This window comes from Pristis pectinata, chromosome 22, assembly GCF_009764475.1.
Source record: "Pristis pectinata isolate sPriPec2 chromosome 22, sPriPec2.1.pri, whole genome shotgun sequence".
Lineage (NCBI taxonomy): Eukaryota > Metazoa > Chordata > Chondrichthyes > Rhinopristiformes > Pristidae > Pristis > Pristis pectinata.
In genome coordinates, this window is record NC_067426.1 from 34,673,532 (window position 1) to 34,701,356 (window position 27,825).

Sequence of the window (27,825 nt, forward strand, 5' to 3'; positions counted from 1 at the left end):
CCGAAGGTTGACAGCAGCATTGGGGAAAGGTGCAGGAGTGAAAGGAGACCCCAAGCATCAGATTCAGTGTCTTCAGATTCAGTGAGAAGACAAGACACACGTTAATACAGAGCCCGTAAAGTCTGGGCAGGATCCACGGTGCATCAATCTGTATGATTGTTAGTGCACTTTGAGATTATTACTAATTACAACAAGTTGTGAACTATCTCACTGCTGCCAGCTTTATCAGGAGGTTTACTTGGTAAAGGGGGACTTCCACCAATTTGAGCGGAAGAGTCTGATTCTTTCACTTCACTCTTCCAGCGACCCGTACCCTGGACGGGCTGAGTCCACCCAGACTGGGCACGGATCCCAGACTCCTCCAGCCTGGAGCACTGCAATCCACCTGCAGACAACCAGATCAGCTGCGTTCCTGCTGGCACTGTGTAACCAAAAGTGGACACACGAGGGGAAGGCGATTGCCAGCAGTGATGGGGAGGGAAAGGCAAACAACAACACAAAGCTGAAATTCACTGATCCGTGAACGTAAGACGCTGCAGAGAGTCGTGGACTCTGCCCAATACATCACGGGGACATCCCTTCCCACCATCGGTGGTATCTACGGGAGGCACTGCCTCAAGAAGGCATCACTAAAACTCCCCACCATCCAGGCCATGCCATCTTCTCGCAGCTTCCACCGAGCAGGAGGTACAGAAGCCTGAAGTCCCACACCACCAGGATCAGGAACAGCTACTTCCCTTCAACCATTCGGTTCTTGAACCAAATGGCACAACCTTAATCACTGTAATTTAGCAACACTGTAACCACTTTGCACTAAAATGGACTTTGCTTTTTTTCTAATTGTGTTCTTTCTTGTAAAAATTGTGTATAATTTATGTTTAATTTATGTTTTTCTTGTGAATGCCGCTGATCTGATGCCATGTGCCTGTGGTGCTGCTGCAAGTAAACTTTTCATTGCTCCTGTGCACACATGGACTTGTGCAGATGACAATAAACTCGACCTTGACTTTCACTCTGTGGATTCAGTGACTCCAGCTTGTTACGGATGGGAAAGGTTAATACTCACCGGCTCACCCTTCTCTCCTTTCTGGCCTTGGGGACACTGGAAGGAAAGGAGGTGCAATCAGTACTTTCGTCCCTTGGGGAGAAATAAACCTGTGGGTCGTGGGTGTTCAGCACAAAGTAACAACAAGGCCCCGACCCCAGCGGTAGTGACCTGAGGAGAATGGCCAGAGAGGAGAGGGATGGCAGGAATGGCCAGGGGTGCTGTACAGGCAGGAGGAGCAGCAGAACTACACCTCCTGGTCCTACATGAACGAGAAAAGAATAAAATGTAACTTTTGTAAGAAGTCCACACATTTGTCTGTATACTCTTATTTGTGAGGGAGCCTCTAGCTTACCCTGCACACGTGCAGTGTGCTGTTTCACCAGCCATGGAACCCTCCTCCCCAGTCAGGGAGAGCCCAGCCAGTCTGGGACTTGGCACACCAGTCTCCTCCATCAGAGGACACATGAATCCCTTCCAATGGGGATTCTGTACATGGGGGTGAATGGGAAGGTGTTTGGTCCTTGGGGATTCTGTACATTAGAATGTACAGGAAAGGGTTTAATCCTTTGGGATTCTGCACAGGAGAGTGAATGGAAGGGAGTTTGGTCCATTGGGATCATGTATTTGCCTTATGTCAACTGAACCTTTTGCTTCAAGGTCCTTCAATATCAAAAGCAGTCCGTGAATGCAGGAGCAACACACACAAGATGGTGGAGGAACTCGGCAGGTCAGGCAGCATCCATGGAGGGAAATAAACAGTCGACGTTTCGGGTTGAAACTCTTTATCAGGACCTGACCTGCTGAGTTCTTCCAGCATTTTGTGTGGGTTGCTCCAGATTCCAGCATCTGTAGAATCTCTTGTGTCACATGATTGCATCAGACTTGTCAATGGGAGATGCTTACCTCTATGCAGACTTCACCCTGGAGTGAAATACAAAAAAAATGTGTAAATATTATCCTCTGCAAAAATCAAAATGTATCCCTAGTCCCTGACTGTACTGATCTCAAACCCTTTCAGCAGCCCCCCAGAGCAGATTGTGGGCTCGACCAATGTCAATGGGACAGCTCATGAGTTAGCTCCTGCCTGCCCCCTGCACGCCCTGCTGACTGGAAACAGGATGGCATTAGCATTGGCTTTTGAACTGGTTGCACATGAACAAGGTCAACTGGAGATTGGATGAAGTGAATAGGTGGGAGGTGGGTAACCAGGGCCCGGGTAGACAAAAAACCAAATTACATGGTAAAGAACTTATGGTGTCCGCCACGGCACTGCAGAGAGTTCTGCGACTGTCGATAGTCTTGCAAACTGATGCAAACACACTGAGCTCTCAGAAGGGGGCCTGTGGTAGGGTATGGGAGACTGGATGAGGTGACTCAGTATCACGTGCAGTCCTGTCACCAGAAGGCAGCACTGCTCCCACCTGGTCCTCCGTGAAGGGCACGCAGTCCGGAATCGGAAGAGAGAAGGGACTTATTTCTGAGAAAAACTTTGTCCTTTGCACTATGTGTAAATGCCTTGGGTGAGAACGTGGGAGGTCTGATGAGTATGGAGACGATACAAAAATTGGTGGAGCTGTAGATCGTGAAGAAGCTTGTCTGAGGATAAAGCAGGCCATGGACCAGTGGAAAGTTGGGCAGAGCAGTGACAGATGCAATTTAATCCAGACAAGTGCGAGGTAATGCACTTTGGGAAGTCAAGCTCTGGTAGAATGTACAGAGTAAATGGCAGGGACTGTAGGGGCATTCGTGTAGAGAGACTTTGGGGTGCAAGTCCATAGCCCCCTGAAAGATGTGACATAGATGGATAGGATACTGAAGAAGGTATTTGGTACACCTGCCTTCACAGGCCAAGGCATTGAGTATAAGAGTTGGGACATCACGTTGCAGTTGTCCAACACATTGGTTAGTCTGCACTTGGAGTATTGAGTACAGTTCTGGTCACCACACCACAGGAAGGATGTGGTAGCAATAGAGAAAGTGCAGAAGAGATTCACCAGGACGTTGCCTGGAATTAAGGGCTGTGGTTATACAGAGAGATTGGATAGGCTGGGTTTATTCTCACTGGATGAGGTGACTCGGTGTCACATGCAGTCCTGTCACCAGAGGGCTCACAGGAGGCTGAGGGGTGATCTTATAGAGGTTTATAAAATCATTAGGGGCACAGATAGAATAGACAGGGTCTATTTTACCCATGGCAGGGAGACCAGAACTGGACAGCACAGGGTTGAAGTGAGAGAGGAGAAATATAAAGGAGATCTGAGGATTAAGTTTTTTCACTTATCTGGAATGAGCTGCCAGAAAAGGTGGTGGGGGCAGGTACAATTACAGTGTTTAAAAGGCATTTGGACAGGTACTGGGATAGGAAAGGTATAAAGGGATACAGACCTAACGCGGACAAATAGGATTGGTGTAGATAGACATCATGGTCAGCATGGATGAACTGGGCCAAAAGGCCCTGTTTCAGTACATACACATGTAGATACATAATGGTCATGTGTAAACCAGGGACACACAGAGGAATTTACATCCGAGCATGTTTGGAGGGCAATGTTAAACGCACATGGCATATACACACACACATACTCGTGTACACTGTGGTTAGTGGCACTGAGGGAGGGCAGGTGTACACTGTGGTTAGTGAGTGCCACTGAGGGAGGGCAGGTGTACACTGTGACAGTGGGACTGACGGAGGAGCTGTGCTGCAGCTAACCGTTCCCCTCCCCTTCCCACCACACCATCCTGAGTCTAACAGATTAACCAATCACACACTATCAGGCACATTTTATCGAAGCAATGCGTCTAAACCCATGCCCTCAGGTGTTTTAATCCTCGGATTTGTCCACATTAGAATATCCTTGGAACTTGCTGCTCGTTGTGACAGAATTTTCAAAAATCATTGAATTCAGTCTGACTGTGTAACCCCCCCACCCCCATCAGCGTTTACTGAGCTAACCACAGTGCAGCTCACCGCTCCACCCGCTCCACACTGTGGCGCTCAGTCAGATGCGAGGGACAGCAGCCTGCATTTCCACAGTGCAGCTCACAGGGTAAAACATCCACAAGGGTCGTCACCTCACTTCCTGGGGACTCAGGAGGTCAAAGGCTCAAGGGGTGATTGAAAGGATGACAGGGAAGCAGGAATAGGGAGGTTTAGGGAGGGAGATCCAGCACAAGGATCCAAGGCAGCTGAAGGCAAAGCTTGCATTTATATAGCACCTTTTACATCCCTTTCAGAATGTCCATGGTGCTTTCCAGCCAATGAACTGCTTTGGTGTAGTCACAGATATAACGTCGAAAATGAGGGAAGCGATTTGTACAGAGGATGCCAGGAAGTGCCCATGTTCCCTCCGGGAAGCAAAGACACCCTTGCCTATGCATTGAGCCAGACAGACCTGCCTACCCCATCTCCGGCATGTTTCCAATGAGTCCACAAAGTGTTCCAGGAGAATACTTTGAATGGCTGGGTAACATGCAGCATGGCCCAGAGATCGTATCTTTAATTCACGTCACTGGTTAGTTGGACTATCCTGGCTTTGATCCAGTCTCAAAGCCTCTCTGAGTTGCTGCTTCTGTGATGCAATAGTCTGTACCCCAGCCTGGCCTCTCCCCAGATCTCATCAGCAGCCCACAGTGTGAAGGAAAGCATCTGCTGGCTGGCAGCCAGCCACTCTGACTAATGGTTACCACACGGAGTGTCGGGCTCAGAACCCACCCCTTGTTGCTAAGCCTTCAGCACAGCTGCTCCGTGTGTCTGTGAAGGAGGGGGTCACCGTGGAAGGTTCGGGATTCACCCCATGGTTCTTACCCCAGCAGCTGATTGGACTCAGGTCTACAGTGAGGCCAAGCTGGGGAGCTTCAGGCCTGTGTTACAATTGGAACAAAGCGCCAGCCCGTTACTGTCCAATAAGCTGTATTGTTTTTACTAAATGTGGAACTAATTGGGCTTAAAGATAGAAAAAGGTTATACATTCCGGAATCTGGATGTTGCTGGATGAAGGGTGAGAGTCAAAACGACATAGGACAGGCTCAGTGAAGACTCTGTGGGCTTTACACAAGATAGAAGGGCACAGACCACGTCCCAGGAGGGTGAGTACACCGCCTGTTCCAGCACTGAATCACCTGCAACAGCAAGATCCCAGCACTGGGCCAATCTTGGCAGGTAAGATGACGTCAGGGAGGGAAGCGTTAAATGAAGGACGCAACTGGCTGCCTGATGGGGAGAGCAGTGATGGGGGCTCCAGCTCCTCAGTACAAGTGCTGGTGGTTGTGGTGACAGGGGCTTAGGGAAGAGAGGTCTGGTGGGATGGTGCACTGGGTGAGCGGTTGTAGAATCCAGTTCAGCACTGATGCTCTGTGTAGACAAATAATCTTTCCAAGGAGTGAGAATGATTGACATCTGGTGCCTGGTTCCAGTGCAAGTCGAGCAGAAGGAGCCCGAGGGCAGGGAAGGAGATTCTGGGACAACATTCCGACATCTGCCAGGAGCTTGCTGCAGCTCTGCCTCACCCGCGAACTCTTCGGACAAGCCATCACCAGCTTCATCGGCACAGACCAGAGGCCAGAACACTTCCAGGGACAAATGGTCAGCACTGTCTCATGGTTATTTCCAACTCAATCTTCAGAGTCACTTTTATCCCCTGTCGCTCAAGATCGTTCAGTCAGTTGATGCATGAATCACTTCACCAGAAGGCAGGCTCTGGGCCAGTGGGGTGTGGTTCAGGGTGAGCACTGAGGCTGTATCCAGGATAGCAGGGTTTAGATTTAGAAGAGATAAGCCTTGAATCAAATTATCACATACGAGCAATGAGGAAACTTTCTCCAGCCATTACTGATGTCACACTACAGGTTAGAGCCACAACACCCTCACTTACAGCTCTTGGGGTAGGTTAGAAAAGAGCCATGCGGCATTAGACTGACAGATTTAAATAAAATGTCATCCCTTCCTCTCCTTAAATGCTGCAGACACCTCAGCTGCTTCTCAATCCACGGGACAACGGCCAAATAACGAACTTTGGCAGATTATTGCAAACAAATGCCCAAACTGCAGACTCCCCTCCCAGTGTGTGAGACACGATACAGGCTGGTCATTTGCTCACTACAGGGCTCAGTAAGAGTCACTAATTAATCATCATTCAAGTAGTCACCCTCAAACACTCACTACATTCTACTCTCAGATCCACAGTAACCCCCCGTTCGTGCTGCTACAGCTGATCACTGCTGTACTCCTGTGAGTAGTTGGGGCAGGAAGCTCAGGACTTGCTGCGAATTACCTTTTGCTTGGTCAGCTCACTGGCATCCTGCAGTAAATAGATAAAGAAAGCACAGCATTAATTCCATTTCAGTAAGAACACGCACCTTCCCCTGCTCTTCCTCCCGGGGTGGCTTCCCGCCCCTTCAATGGGAAGGTTAATGTTTCATCAAAATCTTTCCTCACACCCATGAGGGTGTTTAAAGGGGCTGAGTCTGTGCTCTCCACAAGGTGAAGAGCCCATTGTTCACCCAGAGGCACCCAATCTCACCCTGCCCACCTCACGCCCACCTGAGGTAAAGGTGGGAGCAAACATTGTCTCCGCGCAGCAAGCGCAGGTCTGACACCTCACTGGTACCCTGGGTGGGACCTGATGGAGCAGCAATCAAAACCACCGTCCCATGTTGTTCACCATGGCCACTGAGAGAGGTGGAATCAAAGTGCGCCCCAATGCCTCTCTTCCGTTCCTGAACGGTTCCCCACAGATGCTGAACACAGGATTCGTGGATTCTTCTGATCGCCTCTCTGTGGCCATCTGGAACTTGTATCACTGGAGAACACTTCCCGTCAGCAGGACGAGGGTCGAAGGTGAGAGCTCGCAGCCGAGATGGATACTGCAGTCCCTGCCGTACTCCTCCCTGGAGACGACTAGCTGTACTGAAGACCAAGACAACAGCAGCTGGGCCGCTTACTGCCAGATTCCACACCGACATTCAGCTCGCCAGTTCCCTATCAAGGTACGTCCAAATAACTTCTGCTGAGGCTGGTCCACAGCAGGTCTGATCAGTCCCACCAGGTAACCCAGCCGGGACCCAGAGGTCCAGAAGGCCATTCAGCCCTGGCCCATGATCACCCAGTGGCCACACTGGCTCACTCTCTGCCTCTGACGAGTTATGTGGAGAGGCGGCTGCCGAGAATCGTGTCCCATTTCAAGTTCAGAGGCACTGAGAAAATGGAGCAAAGATTGGAACTGGACTGGTCTATAAGGGTCCACAGTACTCCAAGCAGTGGCAGTGATTTGTTACAGTGCGACAGCGTAATGTTACCGAGACAAGGTACCTAGGCCAATCAGCCCAAAGCTGCAGGTTTCCCGGAGTCCAGCTGTGGCACGACTGATGGTTATAGAGAACAGGTGGGGGCATCACAGTGTAAAGGTAACCAGCAAAGCCCCCCCTCAGCGCCCGGCACCCACCAGAGTTCACGTTCATTACTTGTCGTCACTGTAACCTACTCCCAACATCCTTCACACAGGGTATCCAGTGCCCTTCCTATGTCAGGCGCACCACCGCTGGGTACAGCCACTGAAACACTTTACAATTGGAGCAGATTCCCACGGTACTCACATTTTTTCCGGGTATCTCCAGGATGCACGACTTACACTGGAAAAGAAAGACGGTCAGTGTCAGCGAAGCAGGGGCAGTCAAAGCTCAGACTAAAACATTGACCTTGCACTCTGCGAGCACCCACACCAACTGTCCCCACTAACAGCAGCAACTGAAGATGAGGCACAGATCCTAAGGGACATTCATCGTGTGTCAGTTCATCAATGGCTTGTTGGCCGTGTGTGCGTGTGTGTGTGCGTGCGTGCGTGCATGCGTGCGTGTGTGTGTGTGTGTGTGTGTTTCTATAATACAGAATCCTCAGGCATTGACAGGAGTGAAGAATGGGCAGACAGGCGGCAGATGCCATTTAATGCACACACGGAGACACAGGAGAGATGGCAGATGCCGGAAAGCTGGAGCAACACACACAGAATGCTGGAGGAACCCAGTGGGTCAGGCAGCATCTATGGAGGGAAATGAACAGTTGACGTTTCAGGCATAGATGCGTTGAGCGACTCTTCTGTAGTCACAGTAGAGGTGAAACACAAAATGATGGTGTTTTTTGTTTTACAGACAATAGGCTAAAAACTGCACCCTTCCTGAGAAATGCAATCAAGTGAGACTGCCCAGGGAGCTGCTTCAGCTCCCAGATCTAAAGAACGATGTTGTACAACTGGGGTCAGAATGTGTGTTGAACACCAGTTCAGAGAATTATAGAAAACTTTTGGCCCATTGTGTCAGTGCTGGTCAGACTCCCCAGCCTAAACCCAACCCCAGCACTGGGTTTGTAGCCGGCCGGGTCACACCAATCCACATCAAGCACGGTTGACGAGGGTGTCTGTCATATGATAGGGTGTCTGTCATGAGATGGGGTGTCTGTCATGTGACAGGGTTTCTGCCATGAGATGGGGTGTCTGTCATGTGATGGGGTGTCTGTCATGTGATGGGGTGTCTGTCATGTGACAGGGTGTCTGCCATGCGATGGGGTGTCTGCCATGTGACGGGGGTGTCTGCCTCTCCCACCCTTTCAGGCACTGAGTTCCAGATCCCCATCACCCTCTGAGTGAAAAAATATTTTCCCTCTTATCCTTTGATCAATTAACTTTAAACTCTGCCCCTGATTTTTCACCCTCTGCCAGTGGAAAAACGTTCCTTTCTACCTACTCTGTCTGGGCTCCTCATCATTTACTGCACCTCGGTTAATTCTCTTCTCTGCTGCAGAAAATATCTCCAGCCTATCCAATCTGTCTGTAGTGCTACAGTTATCCTTCTCAGCAACATCCCTTCATCTTTCAAATCACACAGAAACACAGAAACACAAGGGCAGGAATATCCTTTCTTGGGTCAGGAGACCAAAACTGCGCACCAGAGCCCAACCCTCAGCTCTCTCCTATAAAGAGCAGGAGCTCCATGAGCGCAGATATAGAGTGTGGAGAGGGAGGGAGCTGTAAAGAGCAGAGTTAATAGTTAATTTGTAGCATTTAACTAAAGTGACGTTGATTTGGGCTACTTGTTGTTTCTCAATGAAAATTTGTCAACCAAGTTCAGCAAGTCTAAGCCGTGAGGTGTCAAATGCTGGGTCCGATATCAAAGAAGTGAACAGCTTTTATCATAAGATATTGAGGCTTTGTTGGGGAAAATCTCCCGTCGTACAGCTCAAACATAAATCTAATTCACACATCACGTGTCCCATGGAATATCCTCACTGTCAGTCAGGCTTCATGAGTCACAGCTGCAGACCTTCGCTTGGGTTGCTCCCTGACCATTGAACCAGCCACTGACCCTGTGGGCATGGCAGGAAGTGCAATCCACATCCACCGCACCTCACTTCCTTAACAACACTTTCAGGTACACCCACATCATCTCATCACAATTACCCGGTGCTGTCGAAGAGCTCAGTCTGCTGCTTCATATTCCTCTCCCTGCACAGGGAGGAGGTGGCCACATGACCCCTCAAGCCTGACGTCATCTGTTTGTTGGCTTAGCTGGAAAGGAAGAAGCACGGAAAAGTTCTTGCCCCCACTCTCTTTAGAACCTTCTTGTCGATCCTCCTGAACTGCATGTTTAAAGCCACAGGCAGAGGAATGTACCTTCTACACTCAGGTGGGAAATTCTTTAACCTGTCGTGACTCCAGGCGAGGACCAAGGTCAGGGAGGAGCTTTGTGCACTGATCATGCTGCTGTTATAACCCACATTGGAAACTCACTGCTACAAGGACTAATAGATTGCTTTTCAACACTTGTCACATTTTGCTTCACCGTCACCATAAAGAAACAGCTGTATAGGGAGTTTCACAACATCCATTAATCAGCCCTAATGAGAACCACTGGGAAATGTTCAGAAGCTCAGAGACCACCAGCTTTCACTGGATAAAGAACTTAATGCTGCCTCCCTCGGTGTTCGAATGCAAAGGGCTTGGAGCAGCACCCACATGTAAGGTCAGAAACATGGATCATTAATGCACAGCAGAAGCAGAGACTAAACCTTCTGCAGCCACAGTGCTTCATGTCTGCATCCAGTGGCAAGATAGAGTCATCTTCACAGGCTCTTCAAGGTGCAGCATTACCGATTCTCACAGCCCCACTCAAACAGAAAAGATCGATTAGACCGTCTGAGCAGACTGGAAGGTGGTTGGATACCCATGGACACATTAACTGGGAACTATCGGAGGCAATGAGGACAGGATGCCCAAGCTTTGCTATAAACATGTCTGCAAATGAGATATAAAGAACATAGAACATAGAACACTACAGCACAGTACAGGCCCTTCGGTCCACAATGTTGTGCCAACATTTTATCCTGCTCTAAGATCTATCTAACCCTTCCCTCCCGCATAGCCCCCTATTTTTCTATCATTCATGTGTCTATCTAAGAGTCTTTTAAATGTCCCTAATGTATCTGCCCCCACAACCCCTGCCAGCAGTGCGTTCCACACACCCACCACTCTCTGTGTAAAAAAATTACCCCTGACATCCCCCTTATACCTTCCTCCAATCACCTTAAAATTATGCCCCCTCGTGTTAGCCATTGTCGCCCTGGGAAAAAGTCTCTGACTGTCCACTTGATCTCTGCCTCTTATCATCTTGTACACCTCTATCAAGTCACCTCTCATCCTCCTTCTCTCCAAAAAAGAAAAGCCTGAGCTCACTCAATCTATCCTCATAAGAGATTGGGAATTGTTCCTGACCCACAGGAAACACTGGTAAATGATCAGAACAAGTCCAGAGAAGGGAATATCTGCTTGAAAAGAGCCTGTACGAAGTATTAGTTTCTGAACCATCCAATTACAAGACATTCAGTAACCATTACTCTCACAGGTAATGCAGATCCCAGGTCGGACTATTTGCTAACACTGCAAGCCATCTGTGTGTAAGGCTGCACCATCCACTGACTCCCACAGATAACAACAGCAGCCTAGCTGGGTGGATGGTGCAGTCACCTCCGGGTTCGACTGAAGCAGTGGCGTGTGGAGTGTGACATTTGATGTGCTCTAATAAATGCAATTCTGACTTCATTCCACCCAACCGTACCCAGGTTTGTCTGGAACCAAATTCACACTGTGGTGAGCCCAGACCCTTGCTGAACACTAGTCTCTAAACAAGGCTCATGGCCGCACCTATAACCCCCCCACCCCTCACCCCCTCACCCTCTCCCACACAGAGCAGGATCAGCAGGAACGTTCTCAGTCCAGAGGATCGTCCACAGGTATTCAGCACGGCTCAGGAGCCAGGCAAGTCCCGAATCATGGGATCGAGTTGTAATGTAAAAATAAAGCAAGCTCCAACACAGCCTGGAGTTGGACTTTCAGGCAAGGGGTTGAACATGTTCAGTAACACCACAGTTGGTAGCTCTACCCCCAGCTACCTTGGTCCCAAGCAAGAATCCACCCCCACCCCCCCCCGACTAAATACTCGCCTCTCTCCCACCCAGCCACCACTAAGCACACCTTATAACTTCCCTATTCCCTGTCCTCATATGGGTCAGTGTCAAAACTGAGTGGGACATCACAGGATGTGCTAACAAGTTAATGCAAGTAAAAGCTGCCGTTGTTGTAGCAACCAGAGGAAATCTGTGAACTGCAGGGATTTGCAAATAAGTAGGCTGTGTTGTGCATCAGAGTGGGGGTGGGTGGTCCATTTGTCTGTGGAGTGACCTGCATCACTTCTGTTTTCTTGTTACCTCGACTACCCTTAGATAGAACGTGCCAAAAATCTAAGTGCTCACTGGGACACTAATTAATGGGAGAGAGGTTACCAGTGCGACAGCGACACAAGGTTTGAACTTGCTGCTTTCGGGATCACCTTGACAACATAGCTTTAGCATTTCACTTGCTTTATTTAAATGGCTGAAACCCGAACAGACCTTTCGAATGAGCTCACTGTGAAATTCCATGTGGAAATGTCAACCCTCAGTGCCTGATGGTGGAGAAACTGCCACCTCACCCATCATCCTTTGGCTTCCTGTGGACCTTGGGTGAAAGTGATGCCTTCTCTAGTGGACGAGCAGGCAGCACGTTTAACGTAGACTGCATTGTTTTGGTGAAGATGGTAAGAATTAAAGAAAGACGTGTTTCAGTCGTTGTGTGCTGAGAGATGAACATCATCCGCAGCACAGGGGAAAACACTCCCGCACTGAATAAAATATGGCGGGCGGATCCTTTCAGCAGTCCCAGCTTAATATCACATGAGGAGAATGATTCATCTGAGAACAACAGCCCTTCAGAACCACTCCTACTCTGAATATGTTTCCTGCGCTCTCTAGAATAGGCTTGAACTCATGACGTTCTGACCCAGAGGTACCACTGAGCTGGAGCTGATATCTTAAATATTGCACAGAGAGTTCAAGGACTTCCCACTGAAGGTGCCACAGGAGAGTATCGTTTGACACTGTCTCTGAGATTTAGGATAATGATGTGTGGGTTTGTTTCAAACACCAGGACTAGTCAGAGCATTCAGAAAAAGCCTTGCCACAGGTGTCAGTGGTACCTTATCTGAATTGTGGAAGGTCGGATTGAGGAGTGCTTTTCCTGATGGAGGATTTGGCCACTGCACAGTGCATATCTGAGTGTACTGTCTGCTAAGCTCGGGGTCGTGCAATAGATGGGAACACCTGAGCCTTCCGTCAGCAGCACCAACAGTGACATCCCCGGGGAACGAGTCTGGCTCACCTTTGTCTTTGACTTCTCGTCGACACAGAAGCACTTGGTATCGACCTCCCCGCGTATCTGAGGCAGAGCTCCAGTCAACGCCTCCATCTTCTTCCCCTCAGCATTCCGCCTGCTCTTTGGCAGCAGCAGGTCCGTCACACACTGTGAGCAAGGCAGAGGATGACCATCAAAAAACCTGGATGCCGGAAAACTGAAACAACCGAGAGTGCCGGAAGCGCTCAGCAGGTCAGGCTGTGTCTGCGGGACGAGGAACAGAACTAATGCGTCGTGTCAAAGATCTTCTGTCAGAACATGCAAAGAGAAAATTGCTGGTCTTAAGTTGCAGAAGGTGGGGTGAGGAATAAAAGATAGAACAGTGCAGCACAGCAACAGGCCTCTCAGCTCAACATGTCTGTACTGACCACAGTGTCAATCAAAGCTAATCCCAGCTACCTGCACATGGTGCCTACCTGTCCCCTCCCTGCCTGTTCATGCGTCTGTCTAAATGCTTCTTAAACATCATGGAGATGCAAGAAGTTCTGACGATGCTGGAATCTGGAGCAACACACACAAAAAGTGCTGGAGGGACTCAGCAGGTCAGGCAGCATCCATGGAGGGAAATAAACAGTCGACATTTCGGGCCGAGACCCTTCGTCAGGGCTGGAAAGGAAGAGGGCAGAAGCCAGGATAAGATGGTGGGGGGAGGGGGAGGAGTACATGCAGGCAGGGGAGAGGTGAGTCCAGGTGAGAGGGGGGATGTTGGGGGAGGGGGAGAAGATGTAAGAAGCTGAGAGGTGAGAGGTAGAAGAGGCAAAGGGCTAAAGGAGGAGGAATCCGGTAGGAGAAGGCAGTGGACCATGGAATAAAGGATGGGGGAGGGGAGGAGAGGAGATGGGCAGCTTATCAAGGTGGGGGAAGGGAGCCACAGGAATAAGGGAAGACAAAGGAGTGGGGGGGGGGGGGGAGAAGAAAAAGATGGGGAGGGGTTACCGGAAGTTAGGGAAACCGATGTTGAGGCCGTCAGGTTGGAGACTCCCAAGGCGGAATCACATCACTATCGGATCTGCTTCCACCACCACCCCTGGCAGTAGGTTCCAGGCACCCACCACTCTGTGTATAAAAAAAACTTGCCTCACACATCTCCTTTAAACTTTCCCCCTCTTGCCTTAAAGCTATGCCCTGTAGTATTTGATATTTCCAACCCTGGAAAAAGACTATCTCCCCTCTGTGCCTCTCATAATTTTATAAACTTCCTACCAGGTCTCTCTTCAGCCTCTGCCACTCCAGAGAAAACAACCCAAGTTTGTCCAACCTCTCCTTATAGAACATGTCCTCTAATCCAGGCAGCATCCTGGTGAACCTCTTCCGCACCCTCTCCAAGGTCTCCACATCCTTCCTGTAATGGGGCAACTAGAAATGCACACAATACTCCAAGTGTGGCCAAACTGAAGTTCTATACAGCTGCAGCGTGATTTCTTGGCTCTCATACTCAATGCCCTGACCGATGGAGGCAGCAAGCCATGCAGCTTCTTTACCTATCTATTTGTGTTGCCACTTTATGGAGCTAAGAAATTGCGCCCAAAGATCCCTCTGTACATCAATGCTCCAAAGTATCCTGACATTTACTGGATACTTCCTGCTGAAATTTAACCTCCTAAAATGCAGCACCTCACGTTTGTCTGTATTAAACTCCAGCAGATGGATAAATCAAAGGGAATATCTGTGACAGGCACAGGCCAGGGTTGCCATGGAAATGAATTGGTAATCGGGAAGATAAAGGGTGGCAGGGCATATGATGTGACAGTGGAGAAAACGGGGAAGAGGGGACTGAGAACTCAGGAACGTTCTTTCTTTGAGTCTGGCCTCATTCACAGAACAACTCCAACCCACTGGGATGGCAGGTGATCCAGGGGTCCACTGCTTCAATGACATGCTCCTCCCGTAGTCAGGAGAGCTGAGAGGACGCTCACGTCACAGAGGGGTGAGCTCTCCCTCAGACAGAGATCTCCATCATTGTGGAGGACATCACATTCACTACCCAGCTGGGAGTGGGGGAATCCAGCAGAAAATCCCACAGGTAGTGCGCTCAGCGGAAGATCAATCGTCTCAAACTTTGTGATTAATTCAAAATACTTTCACGGAAGCAGCAGGATTGAAGGAACTAGATGACATAGAATATTTGGAAAACAACCTTTGACCTCTGCTTCTTCAACCCTGGATGGTTGGGTGAGAGACTGGAGACTACAATGATCGTTAGTGAAGACCTGTTTCAATGTGGGCCCTCCTGGAACTAGGAGATCAAGTACTTTGTTTGAGAGACTGGTGTGGCCATTGGTGGCGTATGGATCTTGTTAGAAAGACTGGTCTTTCCATCCTATTACCGACCTTTTCTTTTGTTCCTTCCTCCAATCCCTCTTTGTCTGCACAATGTGTTTCAATACTCCCTATTTTGTTGGAGGATCATTGACCAAAACTTTAACTCCAATTCTCTCTCCAGGGATGCTGCCTGAGCTGCTGAGTATCTCCCCTGTCAGGGATACACGATAATTCTTTGTACTTGTTCAAGGTATGAGAATTCCTTGAGTGTTTGTGACCGCTGTGTTAGGTCAGCTTCTATCCCACTGTGATAAGACTATTGAACAGTGCCCTTATACAATGAGATGGACTCTGACCTCACAATCTACCTTGTTGTGACCTTGCACCTTATTGCACTGCACTTTCTCTGTAACTGTGACATTTTACTCTGTACTGTTATTGTTTTTACCTGTACTACCTCAATGCGCTCTGTACTAACTCAATGTAACTGCACTGTGTAATGAATTGACCTGTACGATCGGTGTGCAAGATAAGTTTTTCACTGTACCTCAGTACAAGTGACAATAATAAACCAATACCAATACTATTCCGAACTGTCCTTGAAATGACTGGTCTGCTGGGTTATAGCTGAGGTCAGTAAGGAGCCAATCGCATGAGTGGGCGTGGAAGGACTTGGTAAGACTTCCTCATAGGGGGACACGGTGATTCGGATGGGTTTTCATGCCACAATCCAGTTGCTCCATGGTGTCGGTTATAGATCTTGTTTTCTAACTCCAGATTTATTTAAAACTTGAATTTAAGCTCCCAGCTGCCTTTGTGGGATTGAGACCAGATTTATGGGTGCCTCCCTCATGTCTCACCCACAGTGAGAGGGGTGGAAAGGTACAGGAGGACCTATCCCCAGATGCCTGGGACAGTGGGAGAGGTAAATAAGGAGATTTTAAGACAACGTACGGGGTACTTGTTTTTGTTACTGATGCCCAAGCCCTGCATAGCTCCATCCCACACCAGGATGTCCCGACGTCCCGATGGCCCTCCAGTTCTTCCCCAACCAGCCCCTCCACCCCCACCACCCACTGCCTGGCTGAACTCGTTTCTACGCTCAACAATTTCTCATTTTTTTTCCAAATAAAAGGTGTAATTGTGTGTCTGAGATCCAGTCATCTCTCTGTGGGATAACTGGAATACCCTTTGTTTCAGACCAGTGTGGGCCCCCCACCTCTCCTCAGTTTCTGGGACATCGATGACAACGTTACAGCCACTTCCCGAAGCACAAGGTTTCCTTACCTCCGCTGCCAGTCCCCAGCCTGCACTCACCCACACCTGATCCATCCCCAACTCTTCCCATCCTTGACTTCTCTCCCTCCAGTTCAGGGAACTGGCAACTGACCACCATCCACTGCAAGCCCAGAGACTCCCATAACTACCGTGGTTCCACCGACTTGCTTCCTGTGAGCACTCCCTTCCATCCCCCAGGTCTTTCCATCTTCGTCACAACTTCTCCAACAAGGCAACCTACTGCACCAATGCTTCCGATGTGCCTTTTTTACTCAGCTGTGGGTAGTCTCTGCCATGGTTGACAGGGCTCTCAAACACAACTGTTCCATTTACCACAGTTCTGCTCCCAACCCCCTCCTCTCAGCCAGAACAAGGATGGGTTTCCCTTGATCCTCACCATCCACCCCACCAGTCTTTGTATTTGATGATTATCCTCCATAATTTTGCCACTCAGAGTCACATGTCCCCTCCCCAGGCTTCCATAGTGACCATTCCCTCTGTGACCCCCCGATACACTCATCCATCACCAACACCCACCCCTCCTTTCCCATCTACCACAACACCTTCCTGCAACACCTGCCCTTTTACCTCCTCCCTTCCCACCATCCAGGGACTCAAAAACTTCTGCAGATGTACCATTGAAAGTACCCTGGTCTGGTATCATGCATCCTGGTCTGGTACGGCAATTCAAATGCACAGGAATATAAGAAACTGCAGAGAGTAGTCGACTCTGCCCAATACATCACAGGCACATCCCTCCCCACCATCTACACGAGGCACTGCCTCAAGAAGGCAACATCCATTGTCAAAGATCCCCACCATCTTGGCCACGCCATCTTTTCGCAGCTACCATCAGGCAGGAGGTACAGGAGCCTGAAGCCCCACACCACCGGGTTCAAGAACAGCTACTTCCCTTCAACCATTCGGTTCTTGAACCAACCTGCACAAACCTAGTGACTACCTCTTTGACCGACATGACCAGTTTTGCATTGCATTGTTTCTTGTATAATTTATGTTTAATTTATGTTTCCCTTGTGAACATTGTGTCTCTAATGCTCTGTGCCTGTGATGCTGCTGCAAGTAAGTTTTTCATTGCATCTGTGCACACATACGACAATAAACTCGAATCCAGTAATTTTCAGATAATTATTCATCTCTTTCCACTTTGTACCTCCTCCATACTGACATTTTGGAATTCAGTTACTGCCTCTACCACCATCTCTAACTTCCCTTTCATTTATCCCCTCAGCCCTCACCTTTCCTTTTCTCCTCTCTTCCCCTCTCCTCCCTTTCTGCATCCTAAAACCAGTTGACCTCTGACTATTCTTCGTCCTGGTGGAAGGTCAGAGACCTGGCCTGCTGAGTAGTTCCAGAATCGGGGAAGTTATGCTGGAACAGGGCCATTACTGTGTCCACTGCTGGTCGGGAAGGATGTGATCGCACTGGAGAGGGTGTAAAGGTTCATGAGGATATGGCCAATGACGAGGACATTCAGCAGGACGGAGAGATTGATAACACTGGAGTTGTTCCTTTTAGAGAAGGCTGAGAGGAAATTTAAACCGAAATGTGAAGGGACCTCGAATAAGTTGAGAGGACGAACCCATTCCTCCTGGCTGGGGTATGAATCACCAAAGGGCATAACTTGATGTCATAGTTCGAAGGGGAAAAGGGAAAGGATGAGAAATGCTTCCAGCATGAGAACCAGAATCACTGGCCAACCGTCCAGTGGAGGGAGTGCTCCTCCGTCCTGGGGTTGGATGCACACTTGGTGACCTAACCTACGAGACACGAGAGCAAGAGCTGGGAGTGCGATGAAGCCAGGCAGATCTTCTGCTGTCAGGATGGGCTGAATGGCTTCCTTGTGCACAGAGAGATCGATGGCTTGTCTCAGACAACCACTGACACTCCGATTAATCCACAGGGTGTTGCATTTCTCTCTGCTACGGTGGGGAAAGAGCTGGTGATTATCACTAACATTTCAGCAGGCGGTGGTTTCTGGGATCAGGGATTCTGGTGGGATCACAAGAATGCGGGGCCACTGACACTTACCCGGACACCTGGAATCTCACAGCATGTCACCTTTTCCGCCATGAGTGGATCGCAGAACAGAATCATCTGCTGCAGGTCAACCTGTGCAGAGAGGTAGGACAACAGGCAGTGAGCTCAGAGTGTGACCAACAACTGCCAAGCTACAGTCAATGCAGTCTCCAGCCACCAGCGCAGGCTGCAGGAGGGCGAGCGACAGGCCAGTGCAGGCCAGAGCTGGTCACAGCCATCTCCCTCTGCTGCCTCACCCTGCCCCCTGAAGGTGGTGACTGATGTCTGGACAGAGAGGACCAGGGGCTTCCATCACACCTCTGCAGTCTTAGTGCTTCCATCCAGATGGGGCAGTTTTACCTTCAACATTCCCAACCCACTCACCGTACCGAGAGGGACCACTGCGCAGGTGGAATTTGGGCTGCATTTTGCGTAAGTGGAGCCAACCTGACTCCTGCCCCTCTGCCGGCTCTTGTCCAAAGGGTCTGGGACCACTTGCTGGGCCCTGACTTGGTCTGTACCAAGCAGACGTGGGGTCGGGGTCCAATCAGCATCTCTCCCTTCAGCAGGCATATAGGACCCAATCAGCATCTCCTCCTTCAGGATGGTGTGTGGGATGAGACCCAATCAGCACCTTCCCCTTTCAGGACGGTGTGGGATGGGACCCAATCAGCACCTTCCCCTTTCAGGAGGGTGTGGGATGGGACCCAATCAGCACCTTCCCCTTTCAGGACGGTGTGGGATGGGACCCAATCAGCGTCTCCCCTTTCAGGAGGGTGTGGGATGGGACCCAATCAGCGTCTCCCCTTTCAGGAGGGTGTGGGATGGGACCCAATCAGCACCTTCCCCTTTCAGGAGGGTGTGGGATGGGACCCAATCAGCGTCTCCCCTTTCAAGAGGGTGTGGGATGGGACCCAATCAGCGTCTCCCCTTTCAGGAGGGTGTGGGATGAGACCCAATCAGCGTCTCCGCTTTCAGGAGGGTGTGGGATGGGGCCCAATCAGCATCTCCCCCTTCAGTGGTCTAGAGTTATTTATTGGAATTGAAGGGTTCCTCCTGAACCACTGCCCAGTTTATTGGCAAGCATTTCACCACAATACACAAATGAATTGTTGTTCTGATAGGTTCTCTGGCATTATCACCACGGCAACACTGGACACTAGGGATGCTGGTTCCCATGGCTCCCAGTGCTGGTGAGGGTAAGCACCTTATCTGATGGGTTGTGGAGCACCAACTGAACTAACCTCCACCGGCCTGTTGTCCTCAGTGAGCCTGCCCATCACTGCCTGGCCCTCCACGCTGATCCTGGCTCTCTCTTCCACCGATTTGATTTCAATCAGGCGGCAGTCAATGTAGAGAGAGGCCACATTGGCCTGTACGCTGACTGTCAGCTTGTGCCATCGTAGGTCAAACAGGGCAGCAACACCTTCACCGCTGAACACCCAGCGCACATAGTCTTGGAAACGACCTTTGGCCTTGTACTCCACCGTTTTGTCCCTCCCGTCCATGCGAATTGAAAACTGAAAGCAACAGAGAAAAAAAATCAGTGAAGGTCCAAGTTCACTGGTTCACTGATGTCTGATGGGGGAGGACATCTGGTGTCCCGACCTGGGCTGGTGTCTCTGTCACTCCAGACCCACAGTAACGTGAGGACTCAACTCTCCTCTACAACTGACCAGCAAGTCACTCAGTGTATGAAAATCTATCGCAATCACATTGGGCAGACAGTATGGTGCAGGATTCTGGTGTGACAGAGTCCTAACAGAAACGTTGACACAACAAAGTCCTTGCCTCCAACATCTGGGGACATACAAAATTTGCACAGCTATCCTAAAGCTAGTCAGGTAACACCCTGAAGTGGCTGTAGTTGGAGAGTCAGATCCCCCCACCCATGTCTCAGGATCCTCCAACAGTGTTCCCAGGAGGTCCCATCTCAGTGGAAGGGCCAAGTACAAAGTAATCTACAGGTAATGTACAGTAATGTAGAGGCCACAAGAGTCCTCACCATTGACTGCAGACTCCATGATGTGTCATGGTATTGGGTCAACAGTGGCAGAGAAGTCTTCTCCTCCTAATTACCCACTACCAGCCTTCCTCAGCTGCGGAATGAGTCCTCCTCCACATCGACACCACCTGGTGGCACAACTAACAGAAGGGAACATCTCGTTCACCCTTGTCCTCAGCAATCCATCTATCACAGACCCACATGTGGAAAGTCCAGTCAGTGTAGGACTTATACTGTGAATGGTAGGGCACTAGGGAACATAGAACATAGAACAATTACAGCACAATTCAGGCCCTTCAGCCCACAAAGCTGTGCCGAACATGTCCCTATCTTAGAAATTACTAGGCTTACCCATAGCCCTCTATTTTACTCAGCTCCATGTACCTATCTAACAGTCTCTTGAAAGGCCCTATCGTATCAGCCTCCACCACCATTTCGGGCAGCCCATTCCACGCACTCACCACTCTCTGAGTAAAAAACTTACCCCGACATCTCCTCTATACCTACTCCCCAGCACCTTAAACCTATGTCCTCTTCTGGCCACCAATTCAGCCCTGGGGAAAAGCCTCTATCTACCCAATCAATACCTCTCATCATCTTATACCCCCCTCATCCTCCGTCTCTCCAAGGAGAAAAGGCCGAGTTCCCTCAACCTGCTTTCATAAGGCATGCTCCGCCTTCCAGGCAGCATCCTTGTAAATCTCCTCTGCACCCTCTCTATGGCTTCCACATCTTTCCTGTAGTGAGGCGACCAGAACCGAGCACAATACTCCAAGTGGGGTCTGACCAGGGACCTATATAGCTGCAGCTATACTTCACAGCTCCTAGATTCAATTCCCCGACTGATGAAGGACAATACACCACATGCCTTCTTAACCACAGAGTCAACCTGCACAGCCGCTTTGAGTGTCCTATGGACTCGGACCCCAAGATCCCTCTGATCCTCCACACTGCCAAGAGTCCTACCATTAATACTATATTCCGCCAACATATTTGACCTACCAAAATGAACCACTTCACACTTATCTGGGCTGAACTGCATCTGCCACTTCTCAGCCCAACTCTGCATCCTATCTATGTCCCTCTGTAACCTCTGACAGCCGTCCAAACTATCCACAACACCCCCAACCTTCGTGTCATCTGCAAACTTACTAACCCACCCCTCCACTTCCTCATCCAGGTCGTTTATAAAAATCACAAATAGTAAGGGTCCCAGTACAGATCCCTGAGGTACACCACTGGTCACCGAGCTCCACTCAGAATCCACTCAGGAGTGTAATGGAACAGAGGGACCCAGGAGTACAAGTGCACAGTTCGTTGAAAGCAGCATCACAGGTAGATAGGGTGGTGAAAAAGGCATTTAGCATGCTGGCCTTCATGAGTCCAGGCACTGAGTATCAGAGTTGGGACATTATATCGCAGTTGTATAAGTCACTGGTGAGGGTGCACTTGGAGTACTGTGTACACTTTTGGTTGCCCTGTTATAGGAAAGACGTGGTTAAACTGGAAAGAGTGCAGAGAAGATTTACAAGGATGTTGCCAGGACGAGAGGGACTGAGTTATAGGGAGAGGTTGGCCAGTCTGGGTCTTTATTCCTTGGAACGTAGGAGAATGAGGGGTGACCTTATAGAAGTGTTTAAAATTATGAAAGGCATAGATAAGGTCTTTTCCCCAGGGTAGGGGAGTCCAAAACTAGGGGGCATAGATTTAGGGAGTGAGGGGTAAGATTGAAAAGGGACCTGAAGGGCAATTTTTTCACACAGAGGGTGGTGAGTGTATGGAACAAGCTACAACAGGTACAACAGTATCATTTAAGAAGCACTTGGATAGGTATATGGAGGGGCAGGGCTTGGAGGGATATGGGCCAAACGCAGGAAATTGGGACTAGCTGGGTGGGCACCATGGTTGGCATGGACTGGTTGGGCTGATGGACCTGTATCGCTCTATGATTCTGACTGCAACAATAGAAGTGTTGAGGTAACTCATTGCCACACTCCATTACGTGAGCCTACTGCTGTATAATGTGGATTAGCAGCAGTCTGGTGTCCATCAGAACCTGTGGCCATCACAGCTGCAGGACTCCACTGCACCACAATCCATCACTCCCTGCTCTCCGTCCTACCCATGGGGAGGGGAGAGGAGGCAGGTGGGGGAACAAAGTGCACAAAGCTGCATCTGGTGGGTCTAATCAAGCTTCCAATTTGGCAGTGGAGGAGCAGGTGAGTGATAAAGGTGCCCCCTCGCCATGCACTGCCTCCGGTTCCCGGTTACAGTCAACGGTAGGGAGGGGCCGTGTCCCTGGTTTGGTGACGTGCAGCCAGTCCTCCATCGAGGTGAAAAGGCAGCGTGCCACCCGCTGCCACGGTGGTCACCGGCAAACTGCCACACCCAAACACGGGCACATCTGCCTGCGACGAAACAGCGCAAATTCACGACTTTCTTCTGGAATGCACGCATTTCCCAACTGGCACCCGTTCAAGTAAACACAGAGAACGCAGGGTGCGCTTGTGGAGAGCCGACAACCTCGGCTCTGCTGGTAGTGGGCCCTGCTACAGAGATAAGCGATCCCACAACCAACTGATCAGATCAAAGCTCTGCAGGCCAGTAACACCCTGACAGGATGGGGTGAGTGACTGACCAGCCAAGGAGAGGAGGAGTCTCCATCCCAGTGAGGGTGGGGCTGAAGTTCGAGTAGACATTCTCCTGCTGGAAGTAGTTGTGGTGGAACAAGTATTTCTGAACATTAATTGGCCCATTCCTGACCTTTACTTCACACAGGCTGGGACTGGGGCATTTTCTCAGCAGCTGTGAATGGAACTAAACACAGTGAACATCCCTAAATCTGGCCTTGTGGTGAATGTGAAGAGCTTTGTGCCGAGGTCACTGTCCTGAGAAACTCCAGCGATCTACAACGAAAACAGAAAATGCTGGAAACACTCATCAAGTCAGGCAGCGTCTGTGACAAGAGAAATAGAGTTAACTTGTCAGGCCATAGACACTTCACGGAACTTGTTCTTCCAGCAGTGATGCCCTAGTTCTGGGATGATTGAGCTCCAAAACCACTTCCATCCTCCGTCAGACAAGGTATGACTCCAAACACTGGAAGATTTTCCCCTTGATCCCCATTGACTTCAGGTTTCCCAGGGCTCCTTGATCCCACACTCAATCAGATTTTGCCTTAGTGTTGGGGCAATCAGTCTCACCTCCCTCTTTAGAACTCCACCCTTGGTCCATGTTTGGACAAAGGCTGTGATGAGTTCTGAAGCTGAATGGTCCTGGGGAACCAAACGGTGCCTTGGTGAAGTGTTGCTTGATTGTGTGGTCTGGGACACCTTCTGTCACAGTGGGTTTGTCCTACCTTTTGTGGACAGGACATACCGGAGTCAGGTCGACGTCAGTGTTGTAAATGTGCTGAACCAGCTCAGCACAGCCAGTTTTACATAAAACAGAAAACAGGAGCAAGGGTAGGCCATTCAGCCCTTCAAGCCTGCCTGCTCTGCTATTCATGGCTGATCCCTTATCTCTGGACCACATCCCTGCCCTCTCCCCATCCCCTTTGATGCCTTTTGCATCCAGAAATGTGTCTATCCCACTCTTGAATATATTTACCAACGTGCAGCTCTTGTGTAAGTGGATTCCACACATCCACCACCCTCTGAGTGATGGAAGTTCTCCTCATGTCAGGCTCAAATCTCTTTCCCCACGTCCTGACACTGCGTTCCAGACACCTCAGCCAGGGAAAACATCGTCCGAAACCCACTCTGTCGAGCCCTGTTAGAATGTGGTCAGTTCAATCCGTCCTCATCTTTTGAAACACAGGGGATTACAGGCTGAATCGACCCAACCTCTCCCCGTGTGACAGTCCCACCACCCTCGGAAACCAGCCTGCGAACCTTCGCTGCACTCCTGCCGTCCTTTCTTAGATAAGGAGGCCAGTACTCCAGGTGTGGTCTCACCAAGACACTGCCTAATTGTAGGAAGTCATCCTTGCATTGTACTCAGATCCTCTTGAAGCGCAGGTCATTGCCTGGTCTCACAGCCTTCGCTCTATCCCATGCTCTCAGCCATGGAGTGAAGGGAAGTGACAGCGGACTGGTTACTGTGATGGTGAGGACCTCAGGAGGGTGCATCAACGTTCTGGCACCTTGCTGAACGTGGTTCCAAATGCTCCAGCACCGTTTGGCGCGGCTGAGCTCCACCACTGTTGAAGGTTTGGTCACCATTTGCCGAAGGCCGCGGGGATGGTCATGACCATTAACCAGACAACTAATTGGATGAGCTCCACAAAGACCAACGACTGGTAATCTCCAGTCCCAAAGTCATCCCTCCAACTACAGGGGACAAGTCGGGAGCATGGTGGAATATTCTCCACTTCCACAAAATAGCAACGATCGGGAATCCTGACGCCACTCAGGACCATGCAGCCTGCTTGACTATCAGCCCCTCCAGCATGGGCACAGCCTGAACCATCGACAGCACGATAGTAACTTGCTGACCAAGGCTGATCTGACAGCACCTCCCCAACCTCACAGCCGCTCCCACCAAGAAGGGCAGCAGGTACGTGGGAACACCACCAGCCACAGGTTCCTTCCAAGTCGCACGCCAGCCTGGTTTGGAAACATAGCGCTGTTCCTTCATCGGCACTGGATCGAGATCCTGAAGCTCCCTCCCCTACAGTACTGTGGGAGCACTTCCGCCACCAGGACTGCAGAGGTTCAAGCTGGCAGCTCACCCCCAACTGGTCAAGGGCGGTTACAGGTGGGCAATAACTGGTGGCCTTGCCAGTGATGTCCAGATCCGTGGATGAGTAAGAAATCCCCCAACTTTTATTTCCATCCATTGTGCAGAATTTCAATCAGATACTTGCTGCTCACAGGCACGGTAGTGTAGAGGCAGGCACGGTAGTGTAGCGGTTAGCGTAACGCTTTACAGCTCCAGCGACCCGGGTTCAATTCCGGCCACTGTCTGTAAGGAGTTTGTACGTTCTCCCCGTGTCTGCGTGGGTTTCCTCCGGGTGCTCCGGTTTCCTCCCACATTCCAAAGACGTACAGGTTAGGAAGTTGTGGGCATGCTATGTTGGCGCCAGAAGCGTGGCGACACTTGCGGGCTGCCCCCAGAACACTCTACACAAAAGATGCATCTCACTGTGTGTTTCGATGTACATGTGACTAATAAAGAGATCTCCAGCCATTGCTGCAGGGAGAAGGGGGCAGGCACATGAACAGAGAAATGAATTTCAGATGCTGGAATCTGGATGAAAAATACTAAGATGTCGGACACACGAACAGACTGGAGTTGCTGGAGATGGAAGAAGGAGAACAGAAATGTGTATCCAACAGTTTGACCTAAGGGCACCTGCTTATCGAGACAGGCATCTCTTATCGAGACAGGCATCCCTTATCGAGACAGGCATCTCTTATCGAGACAGGCATCCCTTATCGAGACAGGCATCTCTTATCGAGACAGGCATCCCTTATCGAGACAGGCATCTCTTATTGAGACAGGCATCCCTTATCGAGACAGGCATCTCTTATCAAGACAGACATCTCTTATCGAGACAGGCATCTCTTATCGAGACAGGCATCTCTTATCGAGACAGGCATCCCTTATCGAGACAGACGTCCCTTATCGAGACAGACGTCCCTTATCGAGACAGGCATCCCTTATCGAGACAGGCATCTCCTATCGAGACAGGCATCCCTTATCGAGACAGGCATCTCTTATCGAGACAGGCATCCCTTATCGAGACAGGCATCTCTTATCGAGACAGGCATCTCTTATCGAGACAGGCACAGAATACAGAGGCAAACTAAAACAACATCAGAATGATGAGATACCCAGCAGATCGGGCAGCATCTGTGCAGAAAGACCTTCATCAGGACTTCCTGTGGAAAGGCTACTTATCAGTGGACATGGGCTCAATGTACCTGTTTCCATGCTGTATGACTCCATCTGAAACACTAACTCTGCTTCTCTCTCCACAGAAGCTGCCTGACCTGCTGAGTATCCCGGCATTCCCGGTCCCGGATTTGACACCTCCAAGTGCCTCAGAGCCAATGAAAGACCCTGGAAGTGTGGCGACAGTGTCACACGGGGAATGCGGCAGACTAACTGCGCGCAAGCTCCTGCAGTCAGCAATCGCACCATGACCATTCTGTGCTTGCGGTGCTGGCTGAACATATGAACATATGAATTGGCTCAAACATTGGCCAGGACATGAGAAGAATATGCCACATCAGTGCAGGCTGATAGAAGAGAAGGCACAGGGCAGATGTAGATGCCAAACTACTTTGTGGAGGTCCTCTGTGGCCCTTCAGCGACAACCTGCCAGCCTCCTCCGTCAGGGCTCCTCCACCTCCCAGTGTCTCAGGACGATGACCTCCCATCTCTCGCACAGTGTCCTGCTGACCCTTCCTTATCCTCAGCCATCAGTCCAGGGAGCTACACTTGACTCCGTTGCTGAACAAGTGGAGTCACTAAAGTTTCACAGGTCTCGGTGTGTTTGGGGAGCAGTCAACCCTGCTCCGGATTTCTCCAGCTCTCCGTAACTCAGCCTAGTGTCGAAGGCTCTCTCTCAGGGGACGGACCCCTGTGCCAGTGGAAGGCAATGGGTTACCTGCGTCAGGCCCTGCTGGTCAGTGACTTTGACCAGGTTCCAGCTCTCCTTCAAGGTCTTCTTCTTCAGTAGCAGTGTTGCAAGGAAGGTGAAGTCTCTCGGCAGTCCCTGAGGGAACACCTGTCTGAAACATCAGGCGAAGGGGCATTAGTACAATGACCGACACACTGCCCCATTCCCCTACCCCTGAACCCCCAACTGAAGTTGGCTGAAAGGGTGGCCACACCTTGGGTTTATAATTATCAGCCACCTGCCTTCCTCCGGCTGCCAAAACTTCAGCCCCACAGTCTCTGACAGTTCTGCCCTGTCCCACTGCTGGCAACTGTGCCTTCAGCCTCTGGGCCACAGGCTCTGGTGTTCCCTTCAACACTTCATGCCTCTCTAACGCTCTGTCCCAGACGCTGCTTAAAACCCATCACTCTGCTCCCCTTCTCTGGCCCACTGTCAGCTTTGGTCTCATTACCGCCCTGTGAAACAACGCGGAATGTTTCACAGTGGTAAAGGGCTCACAGATTAGAATACAGAACATAGAACATAGAACAATTACAGCACAATTCAGGCCCTTCGGCCCACAAAGCTGTGCCGAACATGTCCCTACCTTAGAAATTACTAGGCTTACCCATAGCCCTCTATTTTACTCAGCTCCATATACCGATCTAACAGTCTCTTGAAAGACCCTATCATATCCGCCTCCACCACCGTTTCCGGCAGCCCATTCCACGCACTCACCACTCTCTGAGTAAAAAACTTACCCCTGACATCTCCTCTATACCTACTCCCCAGCACCTTAAACCTATGTCCTCTTGTG

General features: G+C 50.2%; 1 protein-coding gene across 2 annotated transcripts in view; it reads right to left on the reverse strand.

Annotated features, from left to right (window-relative positions):
* The window catches only part of col16a1 (collagen, type XVI, alpha 1), a 212,184-nt gene that overhangs the window by 136,203 nt on the left and 48,156 nt on the right, over positions 1 to 27,825 (reverse strand). For both annotated transcript variants that reach the window (XM_052036512.1, XM_052036513.1), the window contains exons 5-12: positions 27,018 to 27,141; positions 19,641 to 19,916; positions 18,409 to 18,489; positions 12,787 to 12,927; positions 7,640 to 7,675; positions 6,319 to 6,345; positions 1,952 to 1,969; positions 1,067 to 1,102 (exon numbers count right to left, since the gene is read on the reverse strand). In XM_052036512.1, coding sequence (XP_051892472.1) covers positions 1,067 to 1,102; positions 1,952 to 1,969; positions 6,319 to 6,345; positions 7,640 to 7,675; positions 12,787 to 12,927; positions 18,409 to 18,489; positions 19,641 to 19,916; positions 27,018 to 27,141 — 739 coding nt within the window. The remainder of the gene's footprint in view (positions 1 to 1,066; positions 1,103 to 1,951; positions 1,970 to 6,318; positions 6,346 to 7,639; positions 7,676 to 12,786; positions 12,928 to 18,408; positions 18,490 to 19,640; positions 19,917 to 27,017; positions 27,142 to 27,825) is intronic.